The sequence below is a fragment of the Phyllostomus discolor genome, chromosome 10 (assembly GCF_004126475.2).
Source record: "Phyllostomus discolor isolate MPI-MPIP mPhyDis1 chromosome 10, mPhyDis1.pri.v3, whole genome shotgun sequence".
NCBI lineage: Eukaryota > Metazoa > Chordata > Mammalia > Chiroptera > Phyllostomidae > Phyllostomus > Phyllostomus discolor.
The window spans coordinates 5649415-5666568 of NC_040912.2; the positions used below are offsets into that span (position 1 = coordinate 5649415).

General features: G+C 52.6%; 1 protein-coding gene across 3 annotated transcripts in view; it reads left to right on the forward strand.

Moving 5' to 3' along the window:
* The window catches only part of ELMO1 (engulfment and cell motility 1), a 472089-nt gene that overhangs the window by 184862 nt on the left and 270073 nt on the right, over positions 1-17154 (forward strand). For 2 of the 3 annotated variants that reach the window (XM_036010403.1, XM_028526015.2), the window contains exons 9-13: positions 6557-6708; positions 7895-7973; positions 11656-11700; positions 12766-12816; positions 15925-16047. In XM_036010403.1, the coding sequence (XP_035866296.1) occupies positions 6557-6708; positions 7895-7973; positions 11656-11700; positions 12766-12816; positions 15925-16047 (450 nt within the window). The remainder of the gene's footprint in view (positions 1-6556; positions 6709-7894; positions 7974-11655; positions 11701-12765; positions 12817-15924; positions 16048-17154) is intronic. The other variant, XM_028526016.2, reaches the window with a different exon arrangement.

Below are 17154 nucleotides of genomic sequence, written 5' to 3' on the forward strand. Positions count from 1 at the left end.
GTAAATGGGATGGCATGTTTCTCCCTCCTGTTGTGTTGGGCACGAGGAGATGTCGGGAGTGCGTACATTTACTCTCTGGGTGAGGCTCCTGGGAAGGGTTTTCTAAAATAAGGGATTTCGGAGAGTCTGTGCAAAAGCTGGGGAATCAAAGTGAAACTCAAGGGAGGTCAATGGAATTCTGTAAACATTTTATTCTGAAGTCACGGCAGATGCACAGAAAAGTGGCAGAAGAAAATGCAGAATGTTCCCGTGTGCCCGTCACCCAGCTCCCCCGGCGCTAACATTTTGCGTGATGGTGGCACAACCGTTGTCACAGCCGAGGAAGTAACGGGTGCGATGCCGTCCCCGTTGTCTTGAGTTCCTTGGCTTCTCTCCCAATGTCCCGTCCCTGGTTGGAGACCCAGCGAGCACCTGAACTGCCCTCCGTCGTCCTGTGTCCTCAGCGTCTTGCAGTCTGATGGCTCCTCAAGGTTTCCTTATCTCTTGTGACTTTGACATTCTCGAAAGGTACTGAGCACTTACACTGTGGAATGTCCCCCCACCTGGTTCCTTCGATACTCCCTCACGGCTGAATTAAGGTTACGCATGTTTGGCAAGGATGCCAGAGAAGTAACGCTGCGCCCTGTGCTCCGTGCATCGCAGTGGGGCCCCTGCTGGCCATACGGCTTCATTAACGGTGATGCTGACCTTGACCATGTGGCTGAGGTGGCGTCTGCTGAGTCTCCTCCCTGCTGCAAAGTTACTCCTGTTCCTTTCGAAGTTCGTATCTCGAGGGAGACGCTGCCTTGACTTGAAGGACACACCAGAGCCCCTACTCTGTCGGACGAGGGTATCAGGAAAGGACCCCCGAGGATCGGACCCCCGCATGATGCTGCATTTTACTCCAGACCAGAGCCGATCGGGACCCCAGGGTGCTCTTGAGTCACCTCTGAGCCTCTTGCCTCCCCCAGGGGTGTGAAGCCACAGGAGATGAGCAGTGGGACCCCACTTAGAAAACACCCCTAAAAGGAGGACGCCCCCTTTTCCCTCTGTCAAAATTGCTGAAAACAAAAGCAGGGGATGGGAGAGGGGAAAGCCAGGGGGAATCTGAAGTGTGGTGAGGAGCTCTCCTGGGGGGCAGCAGGAAAGGGGAGCCTTGGGGTGTGGAAGTGGGGGGCACATCGCCGTTGGCGGTCTTTCCCAGGAGCAAGCTCTGGGGAAGCACGTTCAGTCTGAAGATCCTGGGCTTTGTGGGTTTTTGACACTCAACAAAAACCGTAATTTACTCTGAATTTATGGCAGGCCGCCTTTTCTACATTCCATTTGCCTTGCTCTCTGTTACTAGAGCCTTTTTTGCTGTAACAACAGTGCTCTTCCGAAGGCACATTCCTGGGAGCTATCTCGAGTGCTCACACACCGCATTGTTTCTTTTGATCCCAGCAGGAGTCCTCTCCAGGGGAGAGAGGGGGTCTTGTTGTCTCTGGTCAGGAGGCCAGGATGCAGGGGCCTGGAGGTGCAGCGAGTGGGCTGTCCTTGGTCCCCTGGCTCGGGCTCCGCCCCCTAGGCTCCCACACTCATCCTGGTGTTCACGTGGCCAAGAGAACAGCCTCTGAAGACGAGCTCCACCGGCCCCGCCTCCTGTTCAGCCCTCTCCGACCTCCCTGGTGTGCGGTTAAGTGGTTCCTCGGGCCCTGCCTTCTCCTCGGCCCCGTGACCTTGACCGCCCCTGCTCCAGCACTTGTCACACTCCCGTGACTTTGCGACGCACTGGCGTGACGCTCCCACTGGACCGTGAGTCCTAGGAAGGTGGAACTGCACTTTCTCAGTGGCGCCGTCCTCGGAGCCTGGCACCGACCTTCATGAATATCTGTGAAACGAATGAGTGAAATCTGCTTCAGAAGCATTTTTTAACCCTAGAACTTGAAGGAGAGAAGGAATACAGAGGCATCGTATCGGAGTATATTTCAAGTAAAATTTCGGTTCTAAGTGGAAAGAAATGACCACACTCTCTTTTTCAAGTGATGTGAGAAGTGATGAGAAAGAATGACAATAATTTAATTTCCCAACTGCTTAAGAAAATGTTTTCCATTCACTGAAATTCAATGAAAAGTTGTAAGACATCTGAAGGAGCAGAGACTGACAATCTCGATAGTTTTCATGAAAAATGAAATATTTCTTCAGAAGGCAACACATTTAAGCAATTCCATGTCCTCATTCCCATTCTATTTCCTTTTTTTTGCCAATTAGATCTCAAGCCTTATGTGGATTTGAAAGGTGGTCAGCTGAACATGACTTTATAATTGACAGTTATTGTAAGGTTAATTTTTTTTCACTCACCAGCTGGATCAGATTCAGCGCCCTGACAACCCAGGCATTGTATGCAGACAACTGTCTTCTAAATGGAGCTTTATCTGGACCAAGATCTACTGACAAAAGATGCTTATCTCTGCGCTACAGACTTGGCTTCCTGTTAAAGCCAAGTTCATAGCACTCTGGAGAAGTGTGTTGTCCCCACCAGCCTCTGTCTCCTTCTCTGCTCCTTTGTCCGTTTGGTGACGTGTGGACTTGGATTCTAGTGACAAACTGTGTTTGCAATAAATAACAGCATTTCACAAGCCCTTTGACCTTTGGAATCCCTTGACGCCAATATATAATGTTGCTGCCTTTTAAAGACTTGGCTACTTAGGGAGAGGGCAGGGAGGCAGGGAGAAAAAAAAGAAATGAGGAGAAAAAAACCAAACTGAAAAAAAAACCCAGAACTTTTCTGTGTGACGCGTTGGGTTTCTCCTCGCCAAGGACAACATCGGGGCCTTTCCCTGGCGGGGAGGTGTCCTGCGAACAAACGCCCTGGAAATCTCGGCTCTTCGGTGGGGCGTGGTGCACCCCGCAGTGTTCCCAGGGCTGGACGCGCCTCCAGCCGTTTTGGTTTGGAGACCCAGTAACTGTTGCCTCTGAAAAACTTGCGAGATTTACGGCCTCTGCCTGGACACTGTAGTAACTCACGGGAGTGGAGCTCCGGGCTCTCCGTGGCTCGTTCGGGCTTTGATAACATGGGAGAATTTAAGACCTCGTTCTAAGTGATTCAAAGAAGGGGTTTACGTGGTTGTAATCGTGTGTGTGGTGGGTGCATGCCCTGAGAGGACCTCTCTCACCCGGAGAGCCCTCAGTTTCGTTTGGGTGACACTTGTGAATGAATGGAAGCCCGTGGGGGCAGTGTAGGTAATTCTTGCCGGCCTCTGTGCCCTCTGCTGCCGTAGGAGGTAGAGCTCCTTCCAAGAAGCTGCGCTTGGGCCGGCTTAGACTCTGCCACGTCCGCCCGCCCACAGGGCAGCAGTGGGACTTTGGAAAATGTAAAGGCAGAAGAAGTCATTGTTGACTTGGGGGGCGAGGGAGTGCCAAGGGAAATTAACATGTAACTGGACAGGCTTTACCCTTTAAAGTACACACTGAGTAGCATTCGCACACGCTCTGACCACAGTCGTCCTATTCGCTCGGCCGGCCCCAAGGCCTTGGGTATTGGTGTGCATTGGAAGAAAATGCTGGGTCCTTTCAATGTCTGGTTAAAACCACTGACGAGGAAAGGCAAAAGATAGAAGTCAGCTTCAAAAAATTGTGAGTGTCTCTGAGAGAGTTGTACGTGGGACCCTAATGGGTTGCCAGCCTGCTCTCCGCCAGCCGGACCAGCCACGTGAGAGCCACGGAAGGCTCGTTTTGTAACCTGCAGGAGGGTTGCGGAGATGGGGGGTTCCCTGGGTCCAGAAAGAGGTCAAAGAAAAGATTCATGTCAAAGAGGTTTGACAAAGGTAAGTGGTTCGTTTCTGTTAGTTCCAGAAACGGGAAGTGGGAAGGGGCTGTGAGGAGGCCTGGATCGGAGCAAGCAAGGCCCACGGGCCGTTGTGCCACCATTGAGCAAGCCCATCGGAAGCGGGTGAGAGTTAATACTTGGTATTGACCTGAAATAAAGCCCACTGTAAGAAGGAGTTACTTTATATAAAAGGACATTCAGGGTTCTGATTGAGTAGCTCCAGAACATGGTCCAAAGAATGTTTATGGGAGTCGAGGGTGAATTTGTGTCAGAGGGAAAGTTGCGTGAGAGGGCGTTGGGGAAGGTTCTGTCTCCGCGACTTGGGAATGAGGCGGGCCCCGGGCCAGGGCTGTGCATGCAAACTGGACGCATCCCGGGGGGGACGGGCCCAGCGTGGGGCCGGGACTGTAATCACTGATGACGAGGCGAACTGGGGAGCGGTGATCCTTGAGACAGGAGGCTGAGGAAGACAATGGGAGGGGTTTCCACCCCATGTATTCAGCCTCTGTTGGGATATCTGAGTGGAAATAGTCTTTCTGATGCCAAGAAAAAACATAAGCACTTAACATACCTCATCATAAGTGCTTTTTTCTCCATCTCTTTCTACTGGACGACAGGGTGCTTGAAGTGAAGACTGGGCATTGCTCATCTCTCTGTTCTCTGACCTCAGACGGCCCCAGCCTGTTCTGTGGTGCGCAAAGAAGGCGTGTGGCTTGAAGGAATGGAGAGAGAGAGTGCAGGCTGGTGGGTGGGAGGGGCCGGACAGTAAACTCTCAGGTGGAAAATGCCCCAAGGAGCCTTAGAGATACATGCAAATTTATTTAAATGGAGGCCTTCAAAGGATGCTGGGAAGAGGAGAGTATTAGTACACATTAAAATCAGATGCATGGTCAAAGAAGTTCTTTGGGGGTTCTGCAGGTTTCTAGCTAGCGCCCAGGAATGGCGCTGAGATAACGAGAAACGCTTAAGGTGGCGGGACGGGAAGGGAAGGTATTTCTATCCCATTCTATTAGAAGAGGTCAAAGTTAAGTGCTAAGCCGTGAGCATAGTTTGAGAGGAATTGGATTTTTGTCAGAGAAAAATGGCCCTGGAAAACAATGGAGCAGGTTCGGAGGATAAAGGCCAGGGCTTCCCAGGGGCAATAAACACTTTGGAGAAGTTTATTAGCCGTGAAATGGGCTGAAGCGATCGGATGATGGGCCAGCGGAATTCTTTAGAGAATCTTAAAATTCTCATACTCTTCCCGTAGGTCGTATTACAAAGTAATAGTGTTTGGAATATAAAATCATAATGTTACTCGACATCATTCATCCCCCGCCCTCTGAGATCCAGCTGTATCTGGGGGTGTCTGTGCCCTTGCCCCTGCTTTCACCACAGAGTCCTTGGGCTAGAAACAGTTGACATGGTAACAGCGAGTTGCCATGGACACCTTTTGCCTCTTGCCTTGTACAGGGGTGGAGAGAGGATGGGGAGAAGCAGTGGATGGGATGGCGTCAAGGGGAGAAAGGAGTGTGGACAGAGGGAAGCAGCCAGTGTCGATTCGTCGTGGGACCAAATGGTCTAGCTTTTAAGAAAGCAGTCGTTATGTTGATATAGTAACAGCCTTTTCGCATGAGTTGTCGACAGTAATAACTTCCAATGAGGCCTCGACAGTCAAACCTGGACGGTACCCCTGTGTTCGGGTGTCTGCACTCCATTATTCTAACCCTTACTTTGCTTCTCCCTTCCACTGTGATTTATGATGTTGGAGGCCTTGGTGAGGAATTCCTCGGGGGATATATGTTCGCGCTTACACTGTTATTTTAACTTTTCGCACCGCTCATTGGGAGGTTTTCCTGTTGGCTAAACTTTGGAGAGATGAGAAGAGTTTATTTTCACAAAATGAAAGGACGGGGCAAAGGGCGTCCCACGGAGGAGTCCCACAGGGAGGAGCCAGCGACTGAGGGGTTGCCAGCTGAACTGTGCTGACAAGCGTGATTTGTGGGAGTCCCCAAAGAATGTAACAGGATCGTAATAACATAGAAGTCATGGCCGCCGCCACGGGTGGGGGAGGGGCCTGGGAACGGAAAGAAACGGGGCTCAGGGTCTGTTGGAATTACTGTCGCGGACAGACACGGGCCCTTACGCTACCTGGTCCGCCGTTCTTAGGGGCGGGTTTCACATCGGGGATTCACCCAACTGCAGAGAGGAAACACTCTGGGGGAAAAAAAAAATAAATCCCAGAAAGTTCCGAAAGGCGAAGCTGGAGTTTGCCAGGCCCCGAGCACTGCACGGGATGCTCTCAGATGAGGAAGCAGTGTGCTGGGGTCCCCTGTGGTAGCCGGTTTGTGAATAAGCGTTACACGCACATGCCGTTCCCTTCACTTTGTGTGAAGGGCTTACGCATCCGTGGGTTTTATCGGAGGGGGGTCCTGGACCCAGTGCCCTGTGGACAGGCAGGGGCGCTGTCCGTGTTAAACTCGTCTGCTCCTGAAAGCTGAACCTTAGAACAGTCCCGGAAAAACCAGACAGAATAATTCTTTGACGTTGCCCCTTTTAAAAGCTGCTTAGTGTTGAATTACAGAAATCGGATCTAAGTAGTGCTCCGTAGTCACAAAGAGTCGCGGTGGGCTCTCCATGGATTCCTTGCTGGGCGGTGCCCCCCCAGGGCCCTTTCGTCCCCCGTGTCCGGTGTTTCTTAAAGGAACTCCTGGTTCCCTCGACTGGCTCCCTTCTGCCCTCCTCCGCTCCACTTCCCGCGAGCAGTCACCCGTGTCCTGTTTGGATTTCCAGATAGCGAGCTTCGTGAACAAGTCCGGCATGGACACCTCCATCCTGCAGCGGTCCCTGGCCATTCTGGAGTCCATGGTGCTCAACAGCCACGACCTCTACCAGAAGGTGGCGCAGGAGATCACCATCGGCCAGCTCATTCCGCACCTGCAGGGGTAAGCCCGCGGAGGAGGCCCCGCTGTGCTGTGCAGAGGGGAGGCGCTGCGGCCGCCAGGGTGCCGGGGGAGCGCGGCTCATCGATTTAAGTACACGGAAAAGGAACGCGGATTTGGTATCTCATCAACCATGCATGCACTCACCCCCATCACACGGGACTCATTCTCAGGTCCCTGAATGCCACACGCGTTCTCTTTGCAGCCTGTCGTTTTCTCATCTCGGGGGCAGGCCTGTGCAGCCACGGTGTCCTCCGCCCAAGCGGAGCGTTTCTTGTGTGCCAGGCACTGCGCTCAGGATTTTGTGTACATCACCTCGTTTTATCCAAAGAGCAGCCTCTTGAAATAAGTGTGTTCTTGCCCAGTGTTACAGATGAGGAAACTGTGTCCCGGGGACTCCCCATGAACTTGTCCAGGTCGCACAGCCGCCCGCTGGCGCACTGGGCCCTGAACTTCCTCCCGCCAAAGGCCGTGTGCTCGGCTCCGCCTCTCCCGACAGTGTCTCTGACCGTAGCTCCTAGCCGCCTTGTGTTTACGCCCGGTTCTCTTTATTTACTCCTTACCATGTGGCTTGCATTACTGCCTCGTGTGGAATTTCTGATTTCATTCTGGTGAAGAGCACAATGTATAAACACAGGAACCTGATCTTCTGGTCCCTAAAAAAGTTGCTGTTTGGAAATAGATTTTTAGGATATGTAATATCATCGCCATGGAGACAAGGCTGTTTTCCTTTGTAATAAGCTCAGGCTTTAGGGACCCCCGGGTCTACTCCCAGATATGCTTCGTGCATCAGGCAGAACATATGTCTCTCACACACACACGCACACACACGTTTCTCCCTCTGAGTCTATGCTGTTCACCTTCCCAGAGAAGAATGGGGAGGGAGCCAGCGGCCACCTGGACTTCCTGCGTGGTTCCCACCGAGCCATGTGCGCTCTGACTGGCAATAAATAGAAACTCCCCCGCCCCCTGCCCCTAACTCTCACGCCCCCCCCCCGTGCCCCCCACACACACCGTGTTTCCACCGTGGTGGTGGTCGAAGAACATCCTCAGTGCCAACTGCATTTTCTATGTCCTGCCTTCCTCTCTCTCCCCTGTTTTGGGGGGGGGTTGGGGGGCGATCACGAGCTTTACCCCGGTCTGATGCTGGGACAGCGTCTGACCTTCCGTACCGTTCTGCGTCTTACAGCACAGACCAGGAAATCCAAACCTACACCATCGCGGTGATCAATGCGCTCTTCCTGAAGGCCCCCGACGACAGGAGGCAGGTGAGTCGCGTGTCTTCTGCCGCAAGACCGTGCACAGGAACCGCAGCTCCTGGCGCGGAGAGAGCCCTCCCCTGCCCCTCCCGGGACACGCGGGGCCTCCCTGCCGCTCTGCTGCTTGGCCGGCCGGCCGGCCTGGGATCACTCGCACATTCCGTGGGCACTGGGTGCAGATAGATGGGCAGGCCCCCGTGTGAGGGAGAATGCTAGAATGTTCCAGCGGTAGAGCCCTTCCCCCCCCCCCCCCAATGAAACCAAGGTGGTGGCCCCTCTGCAGGCTCTGGAGAAAGCAGAGGTCCAAGCCCCCGTGACCTTGTCATTTCACTGAATGCTCCCTGGGGCAAGGAGGGCGTCGTCCCACTTTCCTGTTGAGGACCCTGAGACCGTGGGGGGCGGGGTCCACGTTGCCCAGGGACCTGTGGGACGGGACTCGAAGATTGCTGCCCCGGTTGAAATGACTGGTCTCGTGTCCGAAGGGCTCTTTGCTGGGTGACGCGTCTGCAGCCGGGTGTGGGCGTGGCCGGGAGGACCGAGCGGTGCACCCCCTCCTCCGAGTGCGCCCTGCCTCGTGAACCCCAGGCTCGGAGACTCTCCTTTGCCTGGAGAGCTTCGGTGTTTCTCCAGCGAAGGGAAGGATCATCATAGCAGCGGGTGGGGAAGAAGTGGAATTTTTGTCTTGACATTTAGTTCACTTCTGAAAATCCACTCACGGGTGTTCACAGCAGTGCAGCACACCGTGTTACCTGGGCCTCCGTGCCCGTCGTGTGAACACCGGGTGGAAACGTGGGGTTTCTCCGGGATCAGGGTGGGGGCTGGGGCACTCGAGGGCGGTTGCCCGCTCCGGGTTCTGGAGGGATGCGGAAAAGCCAGCATCAGCGGGAACACTGTGTCGAGTATTTTATTTTTGAAATTTTATTTTTTCCACTGTCAAGGCTTTTAAACCTCAGTGATTCAATACAAGGGTTTCCGGTTTGTTCCCTAGTCTGGATCCTTTGCTCAGTCCAGGGGCCCTTTGCTCAAGGAGGGGAGTGACTGGGGAGTTTCCTGTTGGTTTAGCTTGGTGTTAGCTGGAGCCTGGAGGGGCCTGCCCAGGCGTTAGGCTGGGTTTGGATGGGGTGGTGCTGCAGGTCGCTTGCGGGAGGGCAGAGGGGGGAACTGCTTTTTTGCATTGTATCTAAAGGCTGAGCTCGCGGTCATTCCTAGCAGCCCAGCCAGTGCCCAGGCTCCAGCCTGGCGTGGTCACTGGAGAAGCGTGAGCCTCCTGCTGGGCAGGCCAGGGTGCATGGTCAGACAGAGCCTGTGCGCAGACGCCTGGGGGACGAGGGCTCGGGAGGTGGAGCTCTGGCCCGACCCCGGGACCGCTCCTCCGCGGGTCGTAGAGGAGGCTGGACCAGAGGCAGTGAGACCCCACGCCCCCCAAAGGGCTGTGGTTCCACTTGGGTCTCTGGGTTTCTACGTGAGTGAGATGCATGCACTTTGTGTCCTCGGGTCACATGGAAACCGCTCTTCCTTGGCTGGACCGGGATCATGTGAATGTGGAGAAAACGGAAAATCAGATGCCAGCATATGCTGACTCCAGTGCAAGTAGAATGGAATACCAGTGGAGCATTAGCTTTGGATTTTGTGAATCACATTTTTCTTTCTGCAAATTGGGCAATAGGGGAATGAGATGACACAATTTGGCCATATATTGTAATAATAATAATAATAAAACAACAAACACCATACTAATATATCACAAAGGGCAGTCTAATAACATTAAACCACTTAAGAAAACAGTTGAACTAAGCAAGTGCATATAATCCAGCAGAAAACCTCGAGTATTATAGGACTAATTTAGTCTTAGCAATAAAAGTAACGATAAGGATCACTTTTCTTAAGCCACTTGCTACCATTCGTCTTACTATTTTCATGGCAAACGTGGTGGCGAAATCCGTTCCAACTTTCTCTACAGATGGTCCTGGTTTTGATCAACATAATTTTTTTAAAAAAAGTTTTGGTTACACGATTTGGTAGAGAAGTCAGAAATTACAGATTTCAAAGGGAGAAGTTTTAAAGACCCCTGTGATCGCGTCCCCAGCGGGAGACCCGCTGCCCCCCCCCCCCCCCAGCTTGACGTCGGAGGTTTGCCTCCGAGCAGATGCTCGTGCCCGCGCAGAGGCTCGTGCCCGCGCAGATGCTCTCGCCCGCCGGTGTCTTCACCAGACGCGATCGCTCCGTGCGCACTGCTTTTAGCACCGCACCAGATTGTGTGGGCGTCTTTCCACGTCAATATGTCTATATCCAGGTTTAAGTCAACTTTAGTTCGACAGAACTTTGAAAACAAGTTTTTTTAAAAAAAATCAATATGTATTGCTATTAAGTTCCGTAATTCTTATCTTTTATTAACCAGATAGTAAATTCTGTAGTCTTTTTTTTAAAGATTTTATTTATTTATTTTTAGAGAGGGAAGGGAGGGAGATAGAGAGAGCGAGCGAGAAACATCAATGTGCAGTTGCTGGGGGCCGTGGCCTGCAACCCAGGCGTGTGCCCTGACTGGGAATCGAACCTGCGACGCTTTGGTTCGCAGCCCGCGCTCAATCCACTGAGCTACGCCAGCCAGGGCAATTCTGTAGTCTTTCTATCCATAAAAATGGTTTACAGAATAGAGAATAGAACTGTTTTTTGCTTTGACTGTAATTTCTGCAAGCTGCTTGTTTTAAATTGGTCAGTTGAGAGAATTTACTTAAATAAACCATTAGTATTTAAATAAAACACTTGTATTTAAAATAAAAATATCATTAGTATTTTATACCTAAAGAAATCATTAGTTTTTCAAATAAAAATGTACCCATATCCATATTTATGTCTATCTGTACACCTTGATATCATCGTGACAGTGTAAAACACTCTCCCTGGAGCTAGCTGTTGGTGCAAACAGTTCCCTGAAGCTGGACCAAGAAGTGCATGAGGAGGACGAGAATGTCTTTCCTCCCAGACCAAGCTCAGGTTGCTAAAGGAGGCTGGCGGAAAAGACTTATTCATTCTTTTATGAAACATGCATCACCCGCCCCGGGCCAGACGCCGAGGGCTGGGGACGGAAGATGGAAGGGGCTCCGTCTGCGTCCTTGAGGCGACGACCGTTGTCACACACGGAAGAAGAAGAATGGAACCGGGGAATGGCCACAGTTGCTCTAGATGCTGGAAAAACATGGTCTCTCCCGACTTAGTTTAAAATTTTATAAGCCAGTGAGCTCGCATAGGCACAGGGAATATTGTTGTTTGTGTGTGTGGCAATGATCCTGTTTTTACGAAGGACAGACATGAAAAGAACTAGAGAACCCTTTGGGGCTTCAGTTTTTCATGGGGTCCAAGGGAAAAAAAATGCACCTGTTAATTTTGATCGGGAAGAAAGCCCTGTTTCCCACAAGTGTGGAAGGGCAGGTTCCTGTGGATTTCGCCATTAACCTGTTTCTGAATGTGTCCTTGTTTTCAAGACGTTGGGAGAGGGCTTAGTATTAGATTTCGACCTCCATGCCATCCAGCGCTTTCAAAACACCTTACAGCTGTCTGTGCGCTGTTCTCCGCAATGCGGTGGGTCGGCAGGGGCACTGAGTACAGCCGTGACCTCTAACAGATCCTCCGAATTTCCGTCCCTCCTCTCTCCCGCTGGCTTTCCTTTCTGTGGTGGCGGTGGCGCTGTTAGGTTGGTGTAGACAGCAGTGTTGACATCCTTGATTGTCCTCTGACTGTAAGTCCCCACGCTCCCTTCACCGGCACTGCGCCAGCCCCGAGCTTTCCTCCTGGCCCTGCCTGCCCTGCCTGTGCCCCCGCCACCCCCCTCGTGCGTCCTCCCCGCCTTCCGGGTCCTCCTTGCTTTCTGCAAGTGGATTTAACCTTGAATCAAATGCGTGGTGGTGTTTTCGAATCATAGTTTAGTTTCTGCTCTGCTCAGTAAGAGGAGCAACGCTAAAAATGCAACCCCCCCCCCCATAAACCACGCTCCAGTGTCTTCCTGAATATGAGCAGTATTTTTTATTTTTGAATGTGTGCAAGAAGATGGTATTCAACCATTTAATTTCCCCTCAGCGTCCACTCGTCAATACTTAGAAAGTTCATCTGCGCATCGTTTCATGTGATAAAGTCACCCCCAAATCTCTGTGCCAAAGCTCCAGGCATGACCCGCAGAAGTGGGGGCTGCCCCCGGAGCTGAGCGTCTGCCCAGATGTTTGTGCTTGGCCGGAACTCCAGTCGCTCAGTTCCTTTGCACAGACTACTTCTGAGTCCTGGGCTCTGTCCTGAGTGCTCTTCGGTTCTGCACCGATCGAGAGGACACTTAAAAGATTTCGGTCTTGAAAGTGATGTTTCCCTACTGCCGCTTCTCCTGGTGCAGGCACGCATTGTCCAGGGAAAGCTCTGTGCGCATGTCTAGTCCAGCGGAAGTAAGGACCGGCACTTTCCTTGGCAGTGCTTGCTTTTCAGTCTGCATTCACCTCTTCCTGGAGGGAAGAAATGCCAAAGGGAGGGAGGGAGAGAGGGAGGGGGGAAGGAAGGAAAAGAAAGGAAGAAAGGAAGGTAGGAAAGGAAAGATCACAGGTGCCAGATTTTTGTTTTTGGCTTTTGGACATGGCTTTGTTTTCTAAACACAGCTTTCAGATAGTAATGTCAACACTACTGCCTGTCTGAGTCCATTCCTTCATAAGAAATACTGCTGGTATCCAGGTGTGAAGTGCACCCCAGGACCCAGTCGTGTTGGATGGTGTTGAGATGCACCTTTCTAACTTCGGCTCTTGTTGGGGGGGTTTCCCTTCGGCAGGAGATGGCGAATATTCTGGCTCAGAAGCAGCTGCGGTCCATCATTCTCACGGTGAGTACCCACGCGCCGTGGCCGCTCGCGGGGCAGCGGCGGTCTGGGGCGTTTGTGTCTTTCTGTCCTCCTGGGGCTTCAGTTGGTGGTTTGCTCTGGGCCCTGCCTCTGGGATGGAGCAGTGGGAACTGGGGGGCAGGAAACAGTGTGATTTTGGAACTGGGATAAGCCAGCCTTTCGCACAGGAACCGCCCCCTCTGCGTGGGGGGAGGGGTCTGTGCCACTCACTGTTCTAGAGGGAAAGACTTCCTGGCGGGAAGGGTTGGGCATCTCTCCGTGGGGCAGGTTTAGTGGTGTTAGCTTTGCTAAAATGTCCATTTAAGGAAATCGGGGGCTCCGTGACTTAAAACATCTACCAGTTCGAGCTTATACTGTGTTTAGTGAGGGAGCTAGCTGGAAACATATCAGACCCTGGGAGGAGCCGTGACATCTCACCACCGTTCCCTGGGCCCCGTACATGGGAAGGACAGAACAGGCGTCCATGGAAACCACTCACCACGGCAATGCCAACGTGACCAGAAGCCTTGGTGGGAAAGAGGTTGCGAACCTTTGAAAATAAATGAAGTACCAGGAATTCCTGGGACCGTATCTGCTTTTTGACTTTCAACTAAAGGCGGAAAGAAGCACGTGTGATTGATTCCACATCGGAGCTTTGCAAGCGTGTGCGTGCACACACACGCATTCCAATACAGTGAGGCCATTAAAAATGAAAAACCCTGTGAGGGCAAACAAAATAAATGTTCTAGAACCCAAAGCCCATAGTAGTAATCACAGTTTGTCATCAGCTTTAATTTTAAACTTTCTGGCTGTTCAGGACAAAGAGTGCCCATATGAGTATAATTTTCTTCGTTTGACCAAGGAGGTACCCCAGTTCTTGGGGCAGGGAGTGCCACATTTTCTCCCTGGAATCCAAACGGGGTTTGGATAGAGCATGGGAATAGATTCTAGGTCCCAGATGGTTTGGTAGAAATTGCAGAAGGTTTCCTAGTATTTTTTTTATGCTGGTTCTCAGTACAAGTGGGAGCTGTAATACGGAGGTACCGTAGTTCAGTGAAGGGGTTTGTGCAGGGGGCGGCAGGTAGGGGAGGAAGGACTGGAAATGTGGGGTGAGGGTCTTAGCCTGCTGACATCAGCGTGGTGTGGCGGTCAAGTTCGAATGCTCCGAGATGGGCTGGGTGGAGTCACCGTAGCCTCCCTGTAGCCTCAAGGATCAGTTTGCTTCACTGGGACTTCTTCTATGAGGCTTTGAGGCCAAAAGTTCGAGGCTGGTGTTCTCTGGCAAGAGCTTGGAGTGCAGACACTCTTGAGTTGCTACTAAAATAGATATCCATGTACATTTGTACCTACATACTTTGTTTTTTTTTAAAGATTTTATTTATTTATTTTTAGAGAGGGAAGGGAGGGAGAAAGAGAGAGAGAGAAACATCAATGTGCGGTTGCTGGGGGCCGTGGCCTGCAACCCAGGCATGTGCCCTGACTGGGAATCGAACCTGTGACACTTTGGTTTGCAGCCTGAGCTCAATCCACTGAGCTACGCCAGCCAGGGCTTTGTCTTTTTTTTTTAATTATTGGCCCTGTTCAATATTATTTTGTATTGGTGTCAGGTGTACAGCATAGCGGTTGGACAGTCCTATCTGTGACAAAGTGATCCCCCGATATTTCCAATGCCCACCTGGCACTGTACACAGTTGTTACAAAATTACTGATTGCATTCCACATGCTGTACATTAAACGTCCCCATGACCCTCCTGTACCTGCCGTTCTGTACTTCTTTCTCCCCTCCCCCTTTTCACCCATCCTTCAGTCCCCCTCCCTTCTAGCAACCATCGGCCTGTTCTCTGTTTCTGCGAGTGTTTCTCTTCCGTTCCTTAGTTGGTTCTGTGTTTTAGGTCCCACGTGTAAGTGAGATCAGATAGTGTTTGTCTTTCTCGGACTGACTCCGCGCAGTGCCCTCTGTAGCCATCCATGCTCCCCCGAGCCGCCTGCCTTCCCACACCACGTACAGAAGGAACTCAATGGGTTAAAGACTTAACGTCAACGCCCGTCAACTCTGGGTACTGAGTGTGTGCTGTGCATGAGCCATCTGTTCTGGAGATGGAAGGATATGCCCCCAAATCCCATTGCCCAGTTTCCCACCCCCTCAGCCTCCGTCACTTTGGCTCTGTGACTTCCTTCTGGTCTCTGTTCTTCTCTCCCCGCCTTCTTGAATGGGCTGTTCTGATGTGGTGCTCCCAGCCAGGGTGGGGAGTTCAAGGGCGTGCCAGGGTGGGGGCGCCTAGGGAAAGTTCTTTCAGACAGCAGGAGATGGTTGGCCCTGGCACATTCAAACTAGCCGACCTGAACGGTGGTTTCCCCGCCTTGACCAGTCACGCTGAAGGCAGGAGCGGGGTCCTGCCAGAGAGGGTGTGAGGTGGACCCAGCTCTGGGGGAGGGGGACAGAGGCCCATGGAGCTAGTCTCCTGCTGTGCCTGTTACCGTGTACCCTTTTCTGTTCTTGTGGGCATGAACAGCGAGTGAAGTATCTCCCACGCACTCACCGCACTGGGGAGGCAGCGGGTGGCCCCCCGTAGTGTCCCCACAGTGAGTGGGCCACACGTCTGAGAGGAGCTTCACCTGTGTGTGTTGCCTGTGAAATGTGTCCCCCTTTGGGAGTGGGGTCCCCTGCCAGAGATGGCTGTGGGGTGAAATGACGGCAGACACGCTCACAGTGTGCGTGCGCACGCCCTGTACTGCGTGCACGGCTGCGTCTGCCTCAGTGGTCCACGGTTTCTGCAAGGCCCTCTGGTCCCAGGCACACCTGCTCTGGGTTCCTGGGGCCAAAGTCACCCGGCATTTCCCGTGTCCTCCTTTGAAATGCCTCCATGCACCCAGTAGGTCTTTTTCTGGTTCCTGGCCTAGAGATCTAGCCACTGACTGGGCTCTTGGATATAAAGGGGCTCCAGGGTCCCCACGTGTCCTTGCCTTTCTTCCGAAGCACAGCCCCCCAACCCGCCTCCCCGGGCCTCCCAGCGAAGACTTCAGAGATGCTGCCTGGCGTCACGATGGGGGTTAACTTTTGTTTGCTTTTCCTTTTCTTTTTTAATTTCCGTCTGTGAACCGTCTCCCCAGCATGTCATCCGAGCTCAGCGGGCCATCAACAACGAGATGGCACATCAGCTGTACGTGCTCCAGGTGCTCACCTTCAACCTCCTGGAGGACAGGATGATGACCAAGATGGACCCCCAGGACCAGGTGAGTGCCTACGAGACGGCGGTGACGGCACAGGCAGGTGAGAACGTGTCATTCAAAGCCTTTTCTTGGGCTCCTCTGAAACCAGGAGATGCTAGGTGATGATATCACTGATTTGCTGTCATCTCAGATTGAACACTCAGGTGCATATGGGGTCAGAAAATAAGACGAGCAGATTATTTCATTACACATCAAACACATGTGTTCTCTCTGTATTGGGTAAGAAAGCTTGACTTCCCGTGGCCATTGACCTGGGCCCTCGGCCCAGTGCCCTCAATGGTGATAGCTTTGGTCAAGTTCCCAGACGACTGGGGCCAACTGGTAGCTCCTGTGATCCGCTTCTGCAGGTTGAGGAGGTGATTTCCGTCTCCAGGGGTCCGTCCAAAGGCGGGGGCCGCAGGTCACGCCTGGTTTCTGGGCTCGCGTTGGTGTTGCTTGGCTGTTTGCTGTCGTTTTCTCTGGGCCGCTGCGTGTGCACAGAGGGTTCTGCCTCCGTCCAAAAGGCCCGGGGGAGCTGGAGCGGTGAGGACAGGGTGAGAGGAAACAGCTGGGCGGCCGGCTGCTGCACATTGTCAGCTTCAGCGGCGCTGCAGCTCTGGAAAGGAAGGCCCTCCTTGCTGGCACGCGAGGGCCTGATGGGTCGCAGATGTGCGCACACATGTGAAGTGTGTAAGCGCTCTGGCGCTTCCTTCGTGGCATGGGGCCCTGCGGCTGAGAGTGACGGGGAGGCCGGGAGAGGCCGCCTCACGTGCCCCGGGCTCCTGGGAAGGCCAAGTGCGGTCATCCCAGAGAGCAGGGACTATCATCTTACCACCCCTCGTGAAGGGAGGCCGTGCATCCTAGTGGGAGCGGCCCTCTCTGTTTGGAAGCCCTTCCTTGGGTTTATTTAAAGTGTCTTTTTTATTATGGTAAAATATACATGGGCTATGCCACTTTAACCGTGTGCCAGGGCTTGTTTCTGGGAAGGCGTTTCTTCGTGGAGTTAGGGACCCCCCCATCGGCTGAGTGCTGTCCATGAACACGGCGCCTCTCACTGTGTTTATAGCTGTTGTTAGCCCCAGGTTCTTGAACTTGGCTTTCTCCACTCCCAAGCCTGTCATCGTATGTGGG